Here is a 23,456-nt window from a genome sequence, read left to right as displayed (position 1 = left end):
ACAAGAATTTTATAACGTTTGTTTTTATATAAAAAGAATCTTTACAATTTGACATGACATTTTCACATTTGTTAAATAAAGTAGCCCACTTGGTGACCCTGTTAGAAATCTGTTCAGTTATATGAAGTTGTTTTCCTGAGCTAAATGATACCGATAAAGTATATGCATTAATTATAGCAGCAGAAAAGGGGGGAAAGTTTTACATTTTAACATGTCCAACAAAACAAAAACCACATTCTATCAAGGCATAAATGCTCTTATTGGGAATGTGTGCTCAGCCTCTTTCTTTCTTTCTTTCTTTCTTTCTTTCTTTCTTGAAGTTACATTCAGCCACCATCAGACAACAATGATAATGCATGGAAATGTTAACTAGAAGAGTTCAATTCCATCAGAAGAGATCAGTTCCCTATCATCTGTTGCTGTCGTGATCCAATCAAAATATCAAAAGACAATTTTATTACTATATAAATTTTACTGAATAGAACCATCACAGAATTGTAAGGAGTCATTTTATCCAACATACATCTGGGATTTTACAATCCACTGTAGCCACAGATTGAAGATTGAGATATTCTGAAAATTTTAATTAAATGTCACAATTAAGCCCGATTCTATTGGGACTTAAGCATGAGGAACTCTGACCTACTTTGCAGCCAACTGTTTAGAAGACTTTGAACAGAAAGTCTAGTACACCAACGGTGCTCTAGTCTCTCACTGTGATAAAACAAGTAAGCTGTTTTACAAGGTCAGAGGAAAGTTCCTTTTCCAACTCCTTAAATAAATCATGTCAAATACATAGCCAGAGTCATCAGTTCCTCATGGAAGGAAGTAAAACCTATACCTTCCTCAGTTACTTCAGGCTTTGAATGTATCCTTATTGAGATATGAGATAAATCTTAGATAAGCAATGAAATAAAATATTTAAATCTGATATAAGCTAATATACAAAACTAGGCTCCAAAACATGTTGGAATTGAGAAGAATACAAAACCTCTAGAAGTTACAGTAATACATAAATAAAAATAAACTATAGTTATAAACCAAGTTATTCCCCATAGGGAGTTTAAAATCCCAAACTGTTACCAATTATAGAGGTACATATTACTGTAATGTAAGCTTCTTAAAAGAAGCAAAACATACTTGCCTTCTTGATTCTATTAGCTAACACCAAATTCTATTAATTTATTCTGGCCAGGAAGGCAACTGTTAGGCTAACTCTCTCTAATTAGGTGTGTGATAAACCCAGAAACTGAGTATAAATGAACAGAGAATCATTTGCACTTTTAATAAGAAACAAACAAACAAACAATGTATGTCAAATTAATATTGCTTCTGTTACACTTATTTCCTGTGCAACACTGGCCAAAATTCAAAGCGTACTGAAGATCGTGAAAATATTACCACTGACTTGAATGGACTTTTGATAAAATCTTCTAGCAGAGTTTCAGCTGCTCGATAGCTAGCTCTTATGAGAGCAGCTGGCCTCTCTGTTCCCACTGAGCAATTGTCGTGGATCAGCATTCTCAGTATGACACCTGAGCAAATTAAATGAGCATGATATAAAGAGCTTAAGAAAGCCTCTCTGAAACATTAGCTTTGTTCTGTGCAAACTGTGCTACCACTCTTTTGACTCTGCATTCCTTCCTTCCTTCTCTCTCTCTCTGGAATTATTATTTTCTCCTTTCCACAAATGTCAGAAAAGCAGCGATACTGGAAGTCACTTTTCACCACAGACCCATTTCAGTCCCGAGACTGATAGAAGAGGATATAACCAGACTCAGAGTTTTTTGAGATGTCCGATGTCAACCCGTAGAATTCTTCAATCGCTTGTGCATCTATTTTCTGAAACGAAATGCGGAGGATATAATTTCTGTAAGAAGAAAACCCACTCCAATTTATCTAGCATGCCTACAGCAATTCTAATTGGGGTTGGGAGAGATCAGAGTGCTGGAGCCACTGCCATATCTCAAGGACAATCAAGGGTCTGGGGTCTTGTCAATTCAAAACCTCCAGTGTCCCACCCCATTTCCGGGTTTTCAACTGGCTACTGCCAATGGCAGAACTACTGATGAGAGCTTCACAACAGTTTGGGAACAGCTTGGGCCTCCACCACAGCAGAACCTCATCAGCAATGTTTCTCTTTGCTGGTGGGGGGTGAGGGTGGGAGGAGACAGGACTGCATCTTAGAATTCCTGATCCATGATTGCAGTCATGGGATTTTTGTCTGTCACATGACAGTGTATGTTTTGACTCCACAGAGTGGGAAGTGATGGAAACAGGATGTTTGTGTTACTGTGTTCCGTGAAGTGGGACTATTGTCCTTTGTTCTTTTGCTCTTTGCTGTCTGATGCTAGAGAGAGAGGGAGCCATGTTGCAGTGCTCTCTGTGTGTTTATATGTAAATAAAGTAGATTAGCCAAAATGCTGAGTTGCTGAGGTCTGTCACGCATGATGCGCAAACTCTGCAGATCTCTAAGTGTGCCAGTGTCAGTTGGCATCGGTCGCTGTGATGTTTGGGCTGAAGAAAGCTATTGAAGCTCCTGAACAATCGACCAGGAGGGAGGGAACATGCCAGTCGGGCATGTGTCTCTGCCAGGGTCGTACTCGAGAGTAGGCTGAACTCCTGACAGTCCCCTTCCTCCAACCAACAACAACAGTTGGTGGGGTGGCAAGATTACAGCATAAACTCTTATGCTTCATAACAAAGGAAAAAAGATAGACGTTAAGGGTAATAGCAAACATTTTGGGAACACATTTCTGCTAATGCAACAGGATTTCCCCTTCCGCTCTCCTGCAACAGCCTACATACCACTCAACCCTCTTGAGCAGATTTGGGGTGTGTGCAGGGGGCTGCCAGGGGCAGGGAATACATTCCATAAACTGCATTCATACCTCTGGCTAATAAACACCACTGGCTATCATTTTAAGATTACGACAGTAGCTGTTTGCTAGAAGGAGACACACTGAAAAAGACACTGCAAAAATAATAATATGCAAAGGCATACTCTCTTTACTAGAAATGTTACCATGTTCTACTAGCATTGGTAACAAGTTAACAGTTTCTTTGCAAAATCTATTGTCTTGGAGATAATCTAAAAGTAAGTAGCAGACACAGAAAAACTACTCTAACATTTAGAATCTAGAATTACAGACATTCTTACCTCTACAATGTCATCATCAAAGAGTAACCAAAAATCATGACTCTTCACTATTGCAATATAGTGTCCTCTGTTAGGTCCACTGTGAAGAAGAAAGCAATTCACATTGTGGTCATCATCAACTTTAAGATCATTTTTTCCTCAGAAGAAAATGTTGAAGAATTCTGACAACTACTTCTGCTTATTTTATCTTTTAAACACAACATTTATATGAAAACAAGCTTCAAATATTGATTTTTCATAAAGAACAAGAACCAAAGAAGCAGCTAAAACTGAAGAACAAGACGTGCCCCCCCTTTTTATGCTAATTTAATCGCTGTATAAAAACAACACTCAACTATAACACTTGAAGGAAACAACAACGCTGGCACAGAACTCTACATAAATTAATAGAGTTCATCAAAGGCCTATTGTTTTGATGATTTTAAAGAATGATACAATGCTATTTCACAGGAAATCAGTAGCAGTAATGTGTCACATTGTATTTTCTTACCTTCCACAGTGGACTACCACAGCCACTAGATCATACATTCTGTCTGGATTAGTGGCATCTCCTGATGTATTAAACAGCCGAAGCTCTAAGGGAAACACTACCCTGTAGGAGAGTTTTGTATATCGATGTAGCTGATCCATGTATTTAAATCTCTTCAGATGGAGAGCTAGGATCATAGGCAGCTTTTTCACTTTCATCCTGAAACAAAGTATTTATTTTAGTGTGGTCATAAATGTCCAAGATTCAACTGCATTTTAAAACCTACTTTTTTCTGGTGGTGGGCAGTAGCCAATGAAGTCATATCTCACAGTAGACTTATTAAAATCAATCGACTTAAGTATGCAAATATGTTAAACAGAAATACATTCACACAGCAATTACCACTTGCTAGCTGTTGAGAATTGCATGCCGCCGAAAGCCCATAGCAATGTTTGGAAGGTGCCATAGCAATTTTGTGGGGAAGGGAACATGGTTGAAACCAAGCAAGTCACAAACTATTACAGTGGTGCCTCGCAAGACGAAATTAATCCGTTCCGTGAGTCTCTTCGTCTAGCGGTTTTTTCGTCTTGCGAAGCAACCCTATTAGCGTCTTAGCGCTATTAGCGGTTTAGCGGCTATTAAAGGATTAGCGGATTAGCAGCTAAAAGGCTATTAGCGGCTTAGTGGCTTAGAAAAAAGGGGGGGTGGAAAAAAATCGGAACACTTGCAAGACGTTTTCGTCTTGCAAAGCAAGCCCATAGGGGAAATCATCTTGCGAAGCAGCTCAAAAACGGAAAACCCTTTCGTCTAGCGGGTTTTCCGTCTTGCGAGGCATTCGTCTTGCGGGGCACCACTGTACTGAGCCAACCTCCTATACAATCTAGTCCTATATACAGTACCTGACTATCTGGGGCAGCCCATTTAAAAAGTGCAAATGAATAACATGATTATGGACATCATCAACCCACCCGGCATTATTTTCAGGGGGATGTGCATTTTAACAATGGCATCAACATGCTCGTTCTGCAATTCCTTGTTAGTATGCAAAAATTAAGAAAGTTCTAAAATGTTCACTAAGGAGCAGCATGTCAGAGCGTTTTGCACCCCTTAACGAACCACTTTTCACACTGAAAATCAGGCATCATTAAACTTCAGTAGTACATCACTGCTTGCAAATGCATGTTTTACTTTCCTGAAGCACAGCCATGCACTTAAAAGCAAACAAGATGAAAACAGCAATGGTTTGAACAATGAAGGTTGATGGACAGGTAATGTGAATTATTACATACAATTTTACTTTAAAATTAGTCTAAAACATGAAATACCACATTTTATAGACATTAAATTAAAAACTGAACTGAATAAATATACAAGGCTGCAATTCCAACCCTACTTACCTTGGAATAGCCCCCACTAAATTCAATAGGACATTGTTCTGAGCAGACATGATTAGGACTGTGTTGCAAGTATACCAACACCAATATTTTATTTAAACTTTTAGGAACCATAGTTCTTATTAACAGTTGTTGGATCCTACTGGTAAACAGTGATGGCTAGAGCAAAGGCCTTACTGCTTCATTTTATCTAGTGTGGAAAAATTGATACAATGTAAAAAGTAATAACATTTCTAGATTTGGAACTCAGTTTTAACCCTAGCCTCCAAAGTGAGATCTGCTTTTACTTTTTAAAAAAACCATATAGTCTTATCCCTCTCCTTTCCTCCCTTCTGATTCTCTTGCTTTATCTCCTCTTTTTCTTTTTCTTAAAAGTGTAATAAAACTAGCAATGGTGCTACTGGTGTGACCAACCGTGAGGTGAAGGTGAAAACCAGTTGTAGACCCAAGTAGCTAGAAATTTATCACTTCCATGGTGTAGAACTACAGCTACCGCAGACAAAAAATGCTGAGTGAACATATTCAAGGACTGATAGTTTCCTGACCCATAGAATCATAGAGTTGGAAGAGACTTTGGAGGCCATTGAGTCTAAATCCCCTACTCAGGACCGGCTCTGTAGTGCAGGATGCAACTGTGACATACCTGACAAGTGGCTGCCCAGTATCTGTTACGATACCTCCAACAAAGGAGAGCCCCCGTTTTCCAAGGCAAGTCTGTTCTACTGTATAATAGCTCTTGCCACTAGGAAGCTTCTTTGAATGCTTAGCCAAAATCCCTTTCCCTGCAGTTTCCACCCAGTGGTTCTAGTTCTGCCCTCTGGAGCAACAAAGATGTCTACTTGTCTGCATGACAACCCTTCAGAGAGACATCCTTTTATCAAAACTAAAAACACTCAACTCTTACAGAAGCATCAAGTGAAATTCCACAAAAGTACCAATCAATTTAATTAATGACTTAAGCATAGACGAGAATAGTTTTATGAAATTTTAATCATCACTCAGCTAAACTGTAGCTTAAGTCATACATCACCATGAAGATTCAAAACTCCAAGGAAAATAATGGAAACATATATAGAAATGAAAATGTTACATAGGTAAATGAGCCACATATACAATTTTATAAACAGAACAATTCATGTCAAAATGTTTACAATAGCCTATGTTCTCCTATACTTTAATTTTTACAAGGATATAAAAATGGATCCTTTTCAGCTGGCTGGGCTCAGATTACATATAACAAAAAGCTAGAGATGGAGAACCTGTCGCCCACAGCCTAATTTCATGCAGCCTCCTCCTTTGGCAGCCTGCTCTGAGGATGAGAAAAAGCCCTTCCCCTTTTGGCTCTGGCTTCTCCCATTGCCAGCGTGCAGCCCTTGAAGGGGGGGTGGGAAGGGTTTCTCACTCCTGAAATAAGGAGGAGGAGGGGGGGAAGAGTGCAAAAAACGAAAGCCTGATGTGGGCCATTCCCGTCATATGCCAAAGCTTATCATGACGTCCAACAATTCCCATTTCTCACACAGAATCTTTGTAAAAAAAGCTGGTAAAAGATAAGATTTTTAATCTTCTTAAAATATACAGTGCTCACCATCTCCAATGATGGATCATATCCTGATAACATCTCACATTGCTTTGTCCAGCCACTCAAGGTTGGCTGCTCCAAATAGTATTTGTCTGAATACTGGTACCATGGTAACATCTGGAGCTTGAGCCAGTGTAAGTGTATAAAATTTGCAGATGAAATACAAAAGGGAAGGGGGTAGGTGGGAAGACAGCGAAGACAATTAGGATTAGCTTTTTAGATCATATTGAAATATTAGGGGCTGAAAACGTGAGAGGCAGAAATCACGCAGTTAGGAAATTAATCCCACTGAACCTCAAGTATCTTGGTTGCTACAGAACATTTATTAGTGTTATAACCAAATTAAACTTTCAAAACACAATGTAAGGAGAAATGTTTGGATAGCTTGCTAACAACTGTGAAACCTACAATATTTGCTTATGGTACCTTTTGTGTGCTTCCTGTTTACTGCGACACTCTTCACAGTAATATTTATATTCACTGCACAGGGTTTCTGTATTGCTGAATCCCCTAAAATAGAAGAACAGGCATTAACGTGAAAGACAGACCAGCTCTCAACATCTTGCTTAAATGTACTGAATTTAAGCTGGCAGTGACTGACATGCTAATCCCAAAGGACAAGAAAGCCATAGCAGGTATAATGACATCTAGTAGTTCAAGTTTGGTTAATAGAGAGCGTGAAGAGCTCCATGAAAGGGAAAGGCTTGAGATTCCTAGTAGCAGTCTAAGTCGGTGCAGTAAAAGATACATTTTTACTAACTTTCTCTCTTGTTAACTTGCATAGTATGGATGAATACAGAAACATGGGAATGGCAGCACCGGAAATTGTGCAACTCCCTTCCCTACAGAGGTGCATCTAGCATATTTGCCATATAGCTTTCGTTATATGCTTAAGATGCGCCTCTTTAGCCTGGCCTGTGATAGTCAAAGTATGTTGTTTTGAGAGACCCACCTCTTTTGCTGAATTTATAGTGCTCTGGCTGGAATAGTATTACTTATTTTTATAACTGTAACCATTTCAGCTGATTTTATATAGGCATATTATATCCTTGTAACCTCCCTGGAACTTTATGGTGAAGGGTGGGTAAGAAATCAATCAATCAAACAAACAGTCCAAAATCTGAATATCTTCCATACCTTAAACAGTGAGTGATAGACGTGTTTTGCTCCACATCAACAGAAAGGTCTAAAAAATCTTCATCTTTACTGCTTATCTGCAATTTGGAGGGGGGGTGCAAAAAAAAAAAATTATTTCCCTGCACAAAGCACATTTTGAAATCAGATCTCAAAGTGACCTATAAATCAAATGGTGATAAAAAGCTAATAGGGGTTTTTCAAGATGAATTATCATTTAACAGGCCATACAAGCACATTAGTAAGATGGGTTTACCATTTTCTTCTATTTACCAGTATGCAGACCAGAAAAAAATGCTTTTTTTCCACTTTCATTTTTTTGTTTGCTTTTTGTTTTTCTTACAGCAGATACAGAAGCTTTATGAAAGATAGAATAGAATACACTGACAAATGCCTAAGGCAACACTTGTCAGAACTTGGTTTGGAAACCTGCTGAACTCTGTATGCTCTCCAGTGAGCAAGATAAAAGCAAACGAGTTGATGAATTGGGAATATAATTTGTCTCTTATGAATATAGTTTTAACAGTATAGATATTAGTTTCTGTTTAGTAATACCCCATGTGTAAATACTGACAAAAGAGCAAGTGATACAAATGGAACTGGGATCTTGATGCCTTGGCTCTGACTGGGACAACATCTGCAGATAAATTTACATAGTCTTAATTGTTCTTGGTACAATAAACATATGAATATTGGACTGCAAATTCACAGCTGCTTTCCTTTTCTGACCCTTGTTACTGAAAAGTGGATTCCATCAGTCTTTGCATTCCCAATACCAGACCTGAATCAAAGTCATGATGTATCTAAATCTATTGCTGCTGCTACTTCTTTTTTAAGTACAAAAACTCTGCTAGATGTTTGTTTTGAATCGTACAAAAAAATTAGAGCACTAAATTTTCTTGAAGTTAAGAAGCACTGGGTAAAACTTGCTATGTGGCATCCTACCCAGAGGGATACTATGTAACAGCCATTTTGGGTAGGCTAGGGAGGTTAGGGGACAGAATGCCAGTGGTGGAGGGTCAATATCAGAGCACAATTGATATAAAAGCAGACACATGCCAGCTAAGTCTTTGATAATTCATTCATTAATGATGCAAACCTCTCATTGAAAAATATGCTTCAGATTGTCTGTATTAAAAGCTACATAAGATTCTCTTTGAAGTTCCATATTCAATTGTGCTTTCACGCAAGGCATGCATAACAGCACTAGAATTTTTTTATATTAGAAAGTCAGGACCCTCACAAATTGCTGCAGTGCTCTGAATACTGCAACGCAAGAATAAAAGAAATATTGAGGTTGGAGTCCTGTGTACAGAAAACTCTCCTTCTTTTAAAATAATGGTAACCAATTTTAAAAGAAAGTGCTATGCATTCTCACTTTTAGATTAGGCCTTTTATGTTCCACATTTTGACATATACCTCTGAACTTCAAATTACGTAAGTTGTCTATCCTATCATTTATGATAAGGGGCTGAGTTGCAGGTAAATAGCTATTTTGACTACCGGTTGCCTGCATTAGGAATGACATTTCTTTAATTTCAAGGAACAAAAACTCTGAGAACTCTAGCAAAACTGAGTGTTAACATGAAATGCAAGATTTCTTTGTAAATAATTTCCCCATCTCCTTGAAGCAACTTTTAAACACATATGGCAGGAAGATGCTTGTTGTAAATGTTTTTCTGTCCTGATCTTTGGTACATAGAAATCCTACATATTTTCCATGCAATTCTTTTGCAAAAATTGGAGGCACTCATTCTTGTTTGCCGAATTAGAGAGAAATTCTAGGACTACTCCATCATGAAAGGAAACGTGAACAAGTGTTAATTTTAATAGCTGCTATTAAATGGTTAACTTTCATCAAGGCAGACTTCAAAATAAGCAGCTTCATTTTTCTCTGTGCTCAAATCCTCACACAACTGAAATCTAACACCAGTAAACCAGTTTCCTGGTTTGGATAATGTGGGAAACTCTAATTAGAGGTTCCTCACTTTGTTTGCTCACACTGTGAAGGAAGGAGTGAAAGGGCTGTGTGCGGAACGGAGGCAAAAGCCTCATTCATACTACTGCTTAATAAGCTGAGATATGATTATCTAAATACAGTCAAAAGAGTTGTGATGCACTACAGAAACAACTACATTTTATCTTAGCCAAAAGGCCGAGAAGCGAGAATGCTCCTAACCCTTCTTTTAGAGTCTTTTAGCCTCGTTTAGATTCTTATAGTCTTATATATATACCTTCTGTTTTAATAATTTTAGCTTTCCAAAACGTTTTACAGATTTTAAATTATTGTTCCCCACCCTACTTATGCTGGTCTGTGACCATAATAAAGATTTGATTGATATAGATTGATTTGATTGATTGATATACAAAAAACACATTTGCACAATAAATGAAATCAAAGTAATCTATAGGAAATACATACCGTTTCACAAGTAAGACATCTGGTTTCATTTGTTAATGTTCCCTGAAAAATTTCATGAACCCATGTTGGGTCTGGTGGGCTGTTGTTATTTTCACTGTCAATGCTGCCATTCGGTAAACGACCGTTTTGCTTCTCTTGTTTACTCTCCTCTTGCAAAATATCAGCAACTGTATTTAGCAGATAGTTCAAGAACTCATGCGCATCTTGCTGCATATAGTTGTCAAAAAGCTCTGCAAAACAAATTAACTGGATATAAGACGGTTGAACAGAAAGCAAGTAAGTTATATCTATAGACAGACCACCTTCCAATATTATGCAAAAGAGTTTTGCAATAAACAAACTCCACTCTCCACTAGTATACATACTGGCCATCATTCTGAGGATTTTAATAGTTTAAAAATACTGTTTGAGAAACATTATTGTCCTTAGGATATATGTTATGGCTGTTTCAACATATTCTAATAAAAAGAGGCAAAGTAAATGTAAATGATATGGCCATCAAATTTTAAATTTTACTGGCATTTTACTGTGCATCTTAGTGATATTATATGATTGTAAACCACTTTGATACAGGGTGACATTTAAACCTTTAAAATAAAATATTTATTGCAAGTGTGGCAAAATACAGGGTTATGCCCCCATTTAGTAGGGATAATAGGGATAATATAGTACTTTAATGATCACCAGGGCAGGGTGGGGAACCATAAGTTTAGTTTCTGAGTGTCAGTCCAAATTAGAAGAACAAGAATGAACAACAGAGAGACAACACCCTTTTTCTGACTGAGTAAAACTGAAAAAGGTAAACGTGTCATAACAGCAAAATAAAGCATTACCATTCTCTTTCCGAAGTCTTGTTATGAACTTTTTTGGAGGTATTACTCCAACTTTTTTCTTCTGGGTGGCTATGCTGTGGAAAAGATCAGCTAAGCAAGTGAGAAGACTTTCCTTTTTTCTGGGCTGACTTTTGTATGCCAAGACTTTCTCCCGAAATGGACGACAAAAATAAAGTGCCTGAAGAACTGAATTGCAGTAGCATGTATTTCCAAACTAGAACACAAAGAAATGATCTATTAGTTTTTACTGAAAAGGAAGACTGTTTAGAAAGAGAGTGGTGTGAAACAAAAGTGTATCTTAGCAAAATTACTGATTTTTGGAGACTGAAGTATAACTTATCCATTAACTAGTGGCAGATTTAACAGTCAGTAAAGCATGCACCTTTACTGCCATCTGGCTTCTCTGTTGTACACATTTTATTTTTAGAAATATCTGACAACCAATGAGTTTTCTTTCTACAATGGAAATCTATGCAGCATTAGTAAATGTTATTGTTTTGAAAATTCACCAGAAAAACTCTGGGTAATATCTGATGTCAAATAATAGTCTAACTGAGCAATGGAGCTGCCTTTTCTCTGCTTCAGATCTGTTTTGGAGGGTCCCCCAAACTTCCAGAGAAAATGTGAGGGTCATGAGGGAGGCTACAGGAGGTGGAGAGGAAGGAGGAGCCCCATTCCACTCATAGAAATCTGCTCCACTCCCGGAAAGTTACATTTGGGTATAACTCTCTATGTTGTATTCTCCATTTTATAAAATGTATGCACTGTTAATGCTGTAAAATTCGAAGTTCACAGTACATGTTCCTTGTCAAGAGGCTGATAGCTCTGTTTAGTAATGTTACATGACTGAGAATGAGCCATAGGCTCATGTACTTCCTCTTCCCCCTCTTCAGAGCAAGTTCCCTCTTCTTCCTTGTCAGGCTCACCTACGGTGCTATCATTACAACTACACCAATGTTTCACTTCAAATTTTGGCTTAGCTGGGAGTTCTGATTAGGGTCAAACCAGGTTAGAGTTGGTGCAGAAGTAACCATGAATCACTATTAAGGTCACTAAGACAAGGGAATTATTGCTAGAAAGAGAAAAGAGAAATGTGTGAGGGCCCGCAGCGTTATATGCGCCAAGATCACCGCAGAAATATGGGGTTGTGTTTTTTTTAATGGGGCAGGGAACAGAGAACCCATATATCACTATTTTAAGTTTTGAAAGCCATACAGTCTACCAGCTGTTTGAGGCATCTTTTAAACAGGTCCAACTCCCAGTCAATTAAACAACTGCAATGAATTTTATATGATTGTCCTTTTGATCTAATGCATCAACTACAAACATAAGAATACAAGGTTTCAGTCCAATTAAGATGGGAGTTTTGCTTGTTGGCTGCTTTTAATTTTTAGTTTAAAGATATCCTAATGCCATTGTTTCTAGCTTCAGCAAATCCTCTTAACTTTAACTCCAATGTACCGTGAACATGCACCATGGACACCCAGCACACTGCATATAGTTCTCTGCATATTCTGAGTGGACACTCAGGCTGGCACATATGGCAGGCATTGGCTAGCGTCACAACTGGCTCTCATGAACAATGAGAGACCTAGGATATACCTCTCCTGAGGCTGTATGTACACTGCAAAAAAAGAAAACTACCAGAGATGGGCAAGCTGTCTTTCAGGGACTCTTCCTCACTTTCACTCACCTTCTCATTGAGTAACCCCTACCAGGCTTCCTAGGAATCCCAGGATTCTCCAGAACAGTTTAAAACACTGGTCTTGCACTTAGTTTAGAGTCTGAACTTAAGTCTGAATAAAGATTGAATATATTTTCCCACCCAAAATAAAAAACACGTTTACAGTGGTACCTCAGCTTACAGGCGCTTCAGTTTACAGGCACTCCAGGTTACAGACTCCACTAACCCGGAAGTAGTACCTCGGGTTAAGAACTTTACCTCAGGATGAGAACAGAAATCACATGGCAATGTTGCAGCAGCAGCAGGAGGCCCCATTAGCTAAAGTGGTACCTCAGGTTAAGAACAGTTTCAGGTTAAGAACGGACCTCCAGAACGAATTAAGTTCTTAACCCGAGGTACCACTGTAATCAAGTACTAGAGAGCTTTTATAATTTCTTTATGCCCAGAATTTGTGTAGTCCTAAGGCACAGGCAAGCAACTTCTTTCATATGCATTCACTTTCTTTCAAAACAAGTAATATCTGCAACTTACATTTACTAAACCAAAATAATGCTCATTGACTGGAAACTGTTCCGGACCAATTTCTTTCTCCAAGGCCGAGGCATTAGCGCCCTAGAGAGAGGGGAAAACACACACAAGTAATTACTATGACCTGTTCTATGGCACAGTTTACCCATGCAGGCAAATTAGGCAAAGAGTTTGCTTAAGAACAACTAAAGGAGGATGCCCAAAACAAGAATACAACCCGCGATGCAAGTTTCTCTGTACATACAACAGTATGGCTGTGCATGTTGAGCTGACAACTGATATACTAGTTTGTAACGCTAACAAACAGTACTTCTGTTTGTTACTTCTTCACACAACACATAGTTGCTGTTTTTTTAATTTGTTTACAGTATTTATAGCCTGCTCTTCATTATTTTCAATCTCAGAATTGGGAACAAAGTAATAAAAACAGGGAAAAACAATATACCAAAATTACAAATCATACAAACAGGTCTGACAAACAATGTATTAACAAATCTGTCATAAGACAAACAAGCGAGACTACAATGACAAAAATTAAAATTTCCAATTTAACCAGATGCCTGGGTTTAAAAAAAACACAGAACACTTTCAAATAGATTAAACCACCAACGGTTTTAGCAGCAGCTCCCATGTCATTTTTCACTTATGGCAACCTACTTACTCCCCCTCTTTCTCTCACACAAAGAGAGCTAAAGGTCAGAAATTATACTAGAAATGCAAACCTGCGATGGCAGGCACATTATCATTCAGCCATAAAACATAATATATTATTGCAGCCTGCTGTTATTAGGATAGAAGGAAGGCAGAGAAGCCAAACTAGTTTACCGGGTAACATGCTAGCAGTTCCCCAGCTGCTCCAGAGTTTTGCTTAAGTGACCCAGGCCAGTAACTACACTCTGAAATTAAAATGGTTATGCCTTTACTATTTGCCCTTACTATAGTAAACAGTAAAAGCATGCCTTTACTATTTATTTATCTAAGTTATTAGTTCTTGGTTAGCTAAAGCTAGCTGCTGTCTAGCGTGTTTAAGGAACTCTGAAGGATCATTATGTTTTGAGAGATCAATATGGGAGGGAAGAAGCCAAGCTCATAGCTGCGGAAGCCTGACACATTACTAAATGTATGGAGGGAATCCTCACAATTCTACTCTACACTAAAGCGTTATAGAGTCAGTTTTAACTAGAAGGGCTGAAAATTAAAGGCACCCATGCTCATTTTTGAAGATTGTAGCACATTATTGGAATTGTGTTGTTTAAAAATAAAGATCCTGCACATGTTAGTTATACGAATGCAAAAATTAGCTGATCTTTACATTGCTCATTGACTTGATAACATGCATCTGTTCCTTGGACTTATGCCTGTCTTGACAAATTTGTGAATATAGTCCAGCACTTACAAGGACTTCTTGGATTAGTTAAACATACTCAAGTATAAGCAAAAACCTTAGGCATGGCTATTCAGAAGCCCTGGTATGTTTAATGTTGCTCTTTCTTACATTTGTATAGGACTCCAGGTTAAATTTTATGGTAAAGGACTAAGTAGCATTAATTTGCACACCCATCATTTCTGACATTAACTATCAGGATAACATCCCAGTACTAACCTCCTTCCATTTTTATGTATAACTGGAATTAATATACTTAAATTTACTTAAATATTTAAATATAGTCATGACGGAGGAAGTAGCAACACAAGAATGTGATTCAATTCCTATTGATGACCTTACTGCCAATATTTTCTTTTTAAAATGAATGGATGCTCCTCTGTAGGATGGATAAACAGTTTTGCAATTATGGATCCAACCTTTCACATTGAAATCTTTTATGAAGTCCCAGGTTTAAAAATACAAAGAGTTCAGAGATCACAATTGTGCTTGAACCTTTACCAATGGTTGACTAAAGTGACATTGGTTGTCTTTTGAGGAGACTTACAGGGAGACTCTAATTGATGAATGAACTTTGTACAAGTTGCCCTATTTAAAATGTATGGAAATATACTTTTTCAACAAAGCACATGGCGGGCTTCATAATTAAGTGCATAATCACAATGTCAAAGTATACAGAAGAAGAAGATCAGTAAAACAGAAAATGTATTATGTCGCAAACATAAAACTATTCAATCTACAATGTGACACCTTGCCTGATGGTACTGTTTAAACCTGTTGCATTCAGCAAGGGATGGTGAATTTAATATGATTGGGTGGTTTGTTTCCCTGGGGTGGTCTGAGTTGCTAGGATACTGACAGAAGAAAAACAAAATGGAAATCTATTACCCAGCTGAGAACCCCCTCTCACAGTAACACTTTGTATTATCTTCTATCTGCTGTAAGCTACTTTGGGAGCCAATTTTTGGTTCAAAGCAGCTTGAAAATATAAAAAACCTATTAGCGTTTGTACAGATAATTGGTTTTTCAACAGTGTGTTCACCATTATACCCCTTTTAAGGTTGCACTTCCCTTGCACACATGGGGAGCTTCCCAGCTTACAAACCTACTTCCTGATTAGTACTAAGCTTAAGTTTGTCAACTTCAGACTTAATGGCAATCAATGATTATATCAAGCCATTGAAGTCAGAGGAGAATCTGAGTGCTAGTCTTTACTGCTATCCCACTTAATGTTATTGGAAGATTTGACAGGAAGGTTTCCAGGGGTGGGGGTATGATTATTCTTATTTCCTGAGTTTTTACAATTTTAATGGCTGGGTCAGTCCATTTCATACTCTCTCTTTGGCATGCAGCAATGGGCTGTGCTTGATTATGAAGATTAGGTCACCCTTCACCAGGCCATTGATTCTATCCCTAGGTTTTAGAGATATTTATAGGGGAAATGGTTAGGTTCATTTGGCCTCATTTCCTTTACACTCCTTCTGGCTCTAGGATGGGTTTGTTTTCTCTGATGATGTATCTCAATATTTGACATATTGGCTGCTGTGTTGTGCTTTCTTATCCACTTGTAATTAATTCATTTTGGAAAGGAAGGTTGGATAGGTACATTAAGTATTGAAGAATTCACACTTGATACCCAGCTCTACCTCTCTTTCAAATCAGAACCGGTAAAGGCGGTGAAGGTCCTGTGTGAGTGCCTGGAGGCGGATGGAGGCTGGATGGTGGCTAACAGATTGAGGTTGAATCCCGACAAGACAGAAGTACTCTTTTTGAGGGACAGGAGACGGGCGGGTGTGGAGGACTCCCTGGTCCTGAATGGGGTAACTGTGCCGCTGAAGGACCAGGTGCGCAGCCTGGTAGTCATTCTCTGGACTCACAGCTGTCCATGGAGGTGCAGGTCAATTCTGTGTCCAGGGCAGCTGTTTATCAGCTCCATCTGATATGCAGGCTGAGACCCTACCTGCCCATGGACTGTCTCGCCAGAGTGGTGCATGCTCTAGTTATCTCTCGCTTAGACTACTGCAATGCGCTCACTATGGGGCTACCTTTGAAGGTGACCAGGAAATTACAACTAATCCAGAATGCGGCAGCTAAACTGGTGACTGGGAGCAGCCGCCGAGTCTTGAAAGACCTAAACTGGCTCCCAATACGTTTCCGAGCACAATTCAAAGTATTGGTGCTGACCTTTAAAGCCCTAAACGGCCTCGGTCCAGTATACCTAAAGGCACATCTCCACCATCGTACTGCCTGGACACTGAGGTTGAGTGCTGAGGGCCTTCTGGCGGTTCCCTCACTGCGAGAAGCCAAGTTACAGGGAACCAGGCAGAGGGACTTCTTAGTAGTGGAACCCGCCCTGTGGAACGCCCTCCCACCAGATGTCAAAGCGATAAACAACTACCTGACATTCAGAAGACATCTTAAGGCAGCCAGCCCTGTTTAGGGAAGATTTTAATGTTTAATAGACAATTGTATTTTAATATTCTGTTGGAAGCCACCCAGAGTGGATGGGGAAACCCAGCCAGATGGGAGGGATATAAATATATTTATTATTATTATTATTATTATTATTATTATTATTATTATTATTATTACATGTGATTGAATTGCTTTCTTCAACACAAGCTGGCAGCATTATTTAATGATATTATGAACACTACCAGATCACATACAAAACCTTTAAAGTTCCATTTTTCGAACCAATCTCAGAAGTCAAAGAACCTTATTGTTCTCATACAAAGATTGAACTATTCTCACAGTGGAGAGCAAGCTTGCATAACCTCTGGTCTAGGTAATCAGATTCGGTGCCTTTTCCTACCAGGATGCTTAATCAGCCATACATACTTGCTTAGTATGCCTCTTATTAGCACACAGGGCAAAGGCTAAACTACAGTGTTGTATTAGGAGTGAAGCAGCCCTGCCACAGACCTGATCTAGATCTCCTCACATAGCTCCTCTTAAAAAAAGGGCAAACCACGAAAACCTATGCAAATCTATGCATTTAACATAATATGTAGCTAGGCTTTGAAAAGAAGAATGTCAAGTATCAATTTAAGTGAGGAGAACAGAGTAGAGCTATCTGTCATTGTCCAATGCATTTACTGCAAATCTACTATCCATTGCATCCACCTCATGATGCTCGGCCCAACCAAGGGTTCTCACAGCAGCATACAAAACCAGAAATCTAGAAGCATTTTAATATTCATTATCTAAAACCAGCAACATTTAAAATCAGATTTTTAAAACACTTTTGCTATCCACCAGTATTTGTATACCCTTGTGGCAGAACCTGATTTGTTGAATTGCCTTCTCAAAGAGGGCTGTGGGGCACCATCTTTATTCTCCTTTCAGTGCTAGATGAAAACTTTATTTACACGTTTTTTTTCATACTGCATTCTTTTATGGTCACATTACTGTATTTCATCTCTTAAGTTGCAATGTTGCTCTGAAATGCTTTAATAAATATATAGGTAAAGGGACCCCTGACCATTAGGTCCAGTCGCGGACGACTCTGGGGTTGCGGCGCTCATCTCGCTTTATTGGCCAAGGGAGCAGAATACAGCTTCCAGGTCATGTGGTCAGCATGACTAAGCCACTTCTGGCGAACCAGAGCAGTGCAGGGAAACACCGTTTACCTTCCCGCCAGAGCAGTACCTATTTATCTACTTGCACTTTGATGTGCTTTTGAACTGCTAGCTTGGCAGGAGCAGGGACTGATCAACAGGAGCTCACCCCGTCGCGGGGATTCAAACTGCCGACCTTCTGATCGGAAAGCCCTAGACTCTGTGGTTTAACCCACAGCGCCACCTGCGTCCCTATAAATATATAATAGTATATAAAAAGATACGACATTCAGTCTGGAAATCTGCAGCACTATACAGTTGTCAGAAATGTCAACTGGCAGATTCAGGATAGATGCTGTTCCAAACAAAAAAATAAAATATAATGGCAGCAAATAATTGTGCCAGAATAATGACTGATAACAGTGAACTACTCACCTGCTACTAACATCCCATAGGGTCAGTATTAGAACTATCCCAATGAATTTTGTGCCAATGCAATTAAATAATTAGACATTTTGATAATGCCTTAATCAGTATTTCATCCTAGTAAAGCATTAAAGAACTGTTGCTCTATACTCCTGTTCTACTAATTTTATTATTGGTTGGTTTTGTGGTTGGAGTTTTATGATTTTAATGACTGTGTGTTTTGTTTTTAATTGTGAAATTTTTGTAACCCACCCAAAGACCATATGCTGAAAGGCAGGCTATAAGTTTAAATAAATAAATGTGCAACTAGTGCCAAGCACTAACTTGCATATCGGAACTCTGAAAACAGATATTGTGACAAAAGATAAGAGACGGAAAATAACTATAAATGTATTGTGGTGATACATCAGTGTGGTTCAAAATTCCATTTTATTAGGTTCACAGCTCTGCTTAGTCCATAAATACTTTACTGCAAGTTTAACTGTTTCTCACATTACGAGCCTTTCATCAGTTCAGCACCCACTGGTAAGTATACATGTTTACGCTGTCCCTCTTCCTTTACTTTCAAAATTTTTTTCCCCTTATGTTATGAAAGAATCTCACAAATTCTCATTCCAATGCCTTTTGAGCATTTTTTTGGTCTTGGAAGGATATGTGCTTGTATCTCCTGATCCACAATCACTAGATACTCAACTTCCATGAGAAAAAAGCAGCAAATGCACATATCATGTCTCACGTTTCTTCTTTTCCAGTAGACTGAGCATACTATAATGGCATCACATTGTATGTATGGGGGTGGGGCTGAATAAAGCAGTCAAAAGGCATCTATGCCTAATGTATTCTTGTAGAGCCCATCTTGCTAAGGCACATGGGCATCTACTGAGGAATAACAACACAGGAGATTAAAAAGATCCTCCTGCTAATATGTAGGCATGTCAACTACAGGAAGAGGTGATGGCTAAAGACAAAAAAAGAAAAGGAGAGAGATAGGTATGCACAATAAGATAAAGAACAAGGGCTTTGTGGAAAACACCACAAAATATGGAAACTTGGATAAAGGGGAGAAGGAAGTAATTTGAGATTGGGGGAAAGGAAGGATGCACTGTAGTCTTTAAAGCAGAGACTACACCCTACAGGCTACTTTTTTCAGCAGGAGGGCTGCATTGAGGGCTGGCCACCCATCTGAGACCTACATATCAAGAATGGAAGTTGTCAGAGTGGCATGGTCAATAAATGCATGAGCATGCGCACACACAAACACTTACCATATACAACAGATATATACAACAGATGCCCACACAAACACACAGCCAGACATACACACATTCAGACAGGCAGGCAGACAGGTGGGGGGGTGTGTCACAGTATTTTTGCTTCTATTTCATCACTGTGCTGAGGAGCAAAAATTGATTCAGAAGTCTTCTTACTTTGTAAATGTGCCTATTCTCCTTCCCATTGCAAGAAAGTCTTAGGGCTCAGGAAACAGGACAAAGTTAACTTTCTTGTTTCCAAAACTCTGAGGCTTTCTTGCCATAAACACCTCACTATAAGAAGGAGATGTGCATTTAAGTTCAGGCAGAAATGTCCACTTTGGGGGACATCCCAAAGCAATATAGTGGGAACATTACAGCACTTTAGCAGAGTTGTTTTTTTAAAAAATTAGTTGCCAAATTACTCAGGTCCAGGGGAGCCACAACAAAACCCTTGGGAGGACAGGGGCCAGCCTGTTCAAAAGAAAGAAAGAAAGAAAGAAAGAAAGAAAGAAAGAAAGAAAGAAAGAAGTCACTAGCCACTTCAATGCAAACTCCAATACTATGATTTTCACAGACCTGTGGGGCTGAGGCTGATAACTGCTACAAACCAACTGGGCCCAGATAAGGCAACATTTGCAGTCTTCTGCAGAATGGTGACATATCTTTTGGCAAGAGATTTCCTATTTGCTTTGCTCCTACCTTCTAAAAGGCTTCTATGTCAAAAGGGAAATAGTATCAAGTTTCCCCACTCTTAAAGTAAACAGTTAAGGATTTTAAGGTGAGAAAAGTCCAGTCAGCACACTTAACAGATTATGAATAAAAATCCACATGTGCCAAGAAGAATGTCCTCCTTGAGGGGGCTTTTTAATTTACTCAAGCGGCCGTCTGTATTTGAAAGCCTCATTTGCTACTCTCTTTCATAGCTACTTAAATGAGCCACACGTCAAAGTATGCCAGTGTTGACATCAATGTTGTGCCCTCTAAAGCTGATTAACAGTGGTTTTGATCCTGTCCTGCTTTCCCAAGTAATTAAAGCATAAGGAAATGAAACCTATGTGGAAAGCAAGCCTAGGAAGAGGAAGCTGAATATTCAAATGAAGATGGTGAGAGGCAGGACACTCAACCTGCCGGATGAAGCAAGCTCTTAGCCCACAAGAGCTTATGCCACAATGTGTTACCTCGCTTTTGGTGCAACACGCCAGTTACCACACCAGAGTGCTTTAATTTGCATGAGGAAAAGCACCCTCCTCGCTTGAAGCTCTATGTTTTTTAAGTTGTATTCATTCAACTTGTTTTTATTATTGCTTGTTAGCCGCCCTGAGCCCGGCCTTGGCTGGGGAGGGCGGGGTATAAATAAAAATTATTATTATTATTTACTGCCTTCATAGGAGCTACTCATATCCTGCTGTGCCAACACTCCTCTCTATACAGTCCCACCTTGAGGCCCGCCCACCCATTTTCACACATTTTTCGTTTTAAGGGGCTCACTCGTCCAGCTCACTCATCGTTTGACCCGCCTCCAGGTCATGATCCAGCAGCCCAACCTCCCGCACGCTTCTGCTTTAAGGTTTGCCCCAAAGCGGCAGCCACCCTAATCCAGGGTGGGCCTCACCCCCGGCAGAAAACGTGCACTCGAGCAGAAATACCCTCCCGCCGCCGCCCCTCCAGGCAGGGAGGTGCACCCGGTGGCCTCCCGTCCCCTCTCGGCACACGCCCTCAGGCCCCTTCGGAGCCCAGCTCGAGGCGCTCCCTCTCCCCTGGGGGACTCCTCACACCGCCGCCGCCATCACCACACAGGGCCGCCGAACATGGGCGGAAGGGGAGATAGCAGCGCCCACCCCTCCGCCCGCTCCTCACCATGGTACAGATGGAGGCGAATTTGGAGACTGTCATTAGGATTTCCATCCGCGCAGCGCCATCTTCCACCCAATCACACGTCGAGGCGAGCCGGGGGAGTTTCCCACCGGAGGAGGAGGAGGGGAAGGGGGGGAAAAAGAAGACCCGGGCGCCGCCCCCAAGCAACGGCTGAGGGAGAGCGGGATGCCTCCGCCCCCCTCCGGCCTCCCCGAGAGCTCCGCCCGCCTGACGAAACGACCCGTAAGCGGTTCCAACCGCCGAGACAGACGACGGTGGGCGAGGGGGGGTGACGGAGGGCACGCGCTGCGTCCGCTCGCCTTGCCCTCGGCACTCAACCAACCGCCCTTCTCCGCGCGCCGCCGCCGCGCAGCCTCTTCCGCCCGCACGAGCCCCGCTGCCCCTACTACGGCTTGCTACCCGGAACCGTAGCGCCGTAGTCTCGCAGGCCCCCAGAGCGCAGCCAATCCGCTTTCCCTGATCAGCGCGAGAGCACGCCGGCTGCCTCTCCGCGGCTCCCCGAGGTCCTAGCGCTAGACGTCGAATAGTTTTTATTTTGGGGTGGTTCCCCCCCTCCTCGCTCTTGCTGTTCGTGGTTAATACGCGTCTTTCTCTCGTACACGCGCGCAGGTGATGCGTTGTGTGTTTTAGGCTCCTGAGAGCACGAAACCAGAGAGGGTAGTAGTAGGTATGTTAAGTGTTTCTGCAGCGGGAGCAACCGTAGCGTAATGAGATAGTTGCAGCCATGCTCCCCAGCCCGCTCCAGCTGCCACACCCTTTCTAAGATTATGCAAGCTTCGAAGGTTATACAGTAAGTTTATAATTATACAGTAATAATTAAGGATATATTGCAGCGATTATTGCAGATCCCTGTGGGTTGCCTTTCATCTAGATGTATACCGTTTTATGCGCTCATAACTTGGGCAAAGGGTTTGGGAGAGCTCCAATATATTCATTAGGTTGCGTTTTCCGTGACATTCCATTAAATGCAACACAGTTCTCTTGGAATGGAAGCGCCTGGTGTTTTCAGGCTTCCTAAATGCTTGGCTTTGAAGAACACAGTGGCTAAAATGCTCTCTTTTCATGCCAGGTTTGGCGGCTCTAGGACCCCGGAGAGAGGGGTGCTGCAGGGACGCTGCTGCAGAAATACCGGTAGTAGCCGCCGACCACCACGACCCTCCCCACGTGCACACTACACCGCCTTAAAGACTGGAATTTATTATAGCATAAGCTTTTGGGGGGACACACTCCACTGCATGAGACACATAAAGTCATGATCAGATGCATCTTCAGGCGTCCCATCAGGCCATAGGAGAGGGAAAGAGATGGGACTGCTGTGCTGAAAAAAGCATCTCTGTTATGCTCCTTCCTCAAAGGTCACAGCAGTCATTCCATCCAGTTATAGGAGAAGGAGAGAGAAATGGGAGTTATCTCCATCAGTGCTGTACTGCTAAAAGACCAGCAGCTTTCATAACTCCTTGAAATCTTTCCACTGGTCATGCCAATAATTAAATTGCCAAGAAACTGTGCAAAATGGTATGTCCAGGTTACCAATAACTGCAATGTGTTCCCACTGCTAGTTTTGGAAGCTACATTCACATGTTGTTAGCCATAAGCCATATCAATCCTGTAGTTTCTTCACAAATGCCAGTGTTTGATGCATTTCTCACCTCAAACCGTATTTTTTGCTCTATAAGACGTACCAGACCACAAGACGCACCTAGTTTTTGGAGGAGGAAAACAAGAAAAAAAATATATTCTGAATCTCAGAAGCCA

The 23,456-nt window shown here is 40.4% G+C and overlaps 1 protein-coding gene across 1 annotated transcript; it reads right to left on the bottom strand.

Moving 5' to 3' along the window:
- Positions 1-280: 280 nt before the first annotated feature.
- On the bottom strand, positions 281-22,486 carry USP12 (ubiquitin specific peptidase 12). Its single transcript, XM_083498966.1, has 9 exons — positions 21,684-22,486; positions 13,207-13,287; positions 10,992-11,205; positions 10,159-10,388; positions 7,740-7,816; positions 7,029-7,112; positions 3,651-3,848; positions 3,161-3,239; positions 281-1,842 (listed from the first exon to the last, which is right to left on the bottom strand). The coding sequence occupies exons 1-9, from the start codon at positions 21,729-21,731 to the stop codon at positions 1,741-1,743; spliced, it is 1,113 nt and encodes a 370-aa protein (XP_083355092.1). The 5' UTR covers positions 21,732-22,486; the 3' UTR covers positions 281-1,740.
- Positions 22,487-23,456: the final 970 nt, after the last annotated feature.

This window comes from Podarcis liolepis (genome assembly GCF_965112155.1).
Source record: "Podarcis liolepis genome assembly, chromosome: 4".
NCBI classification, from domain to species: domain Eukaryota; kingdom Metazoa; phylum Chordata; class Lepidosauria; order Squamata; family Lacertidae; genus Podarcis; species Podarcis liolepis.
This window is presented reverse-complemented; position numbering and strand designations above follow the sequence as displayed.

Coding starts and splice junctions, on each gene's coding strand:
- USP12 (XM_083498966.1), bottom strand. CDS start 21,731: ATGGAAATCCTAATGACAGTCTCCAAATTCGCCTCCATCTGTACCATG. Junction 7,113..7,739: donor TCTATCACTCACTGTTTAAG/GTATGGAAGATA, acceptor CTTCTATTTTAG/GGGATTCAGCAATACAGAAA. Junction 3,240..3,650: donor GTGGTAGTCCACTGTGGAAG/GTAAGAAAATAC, acceptor TCTTCTTCACAG/TGGACCTAACAGAGGACACT.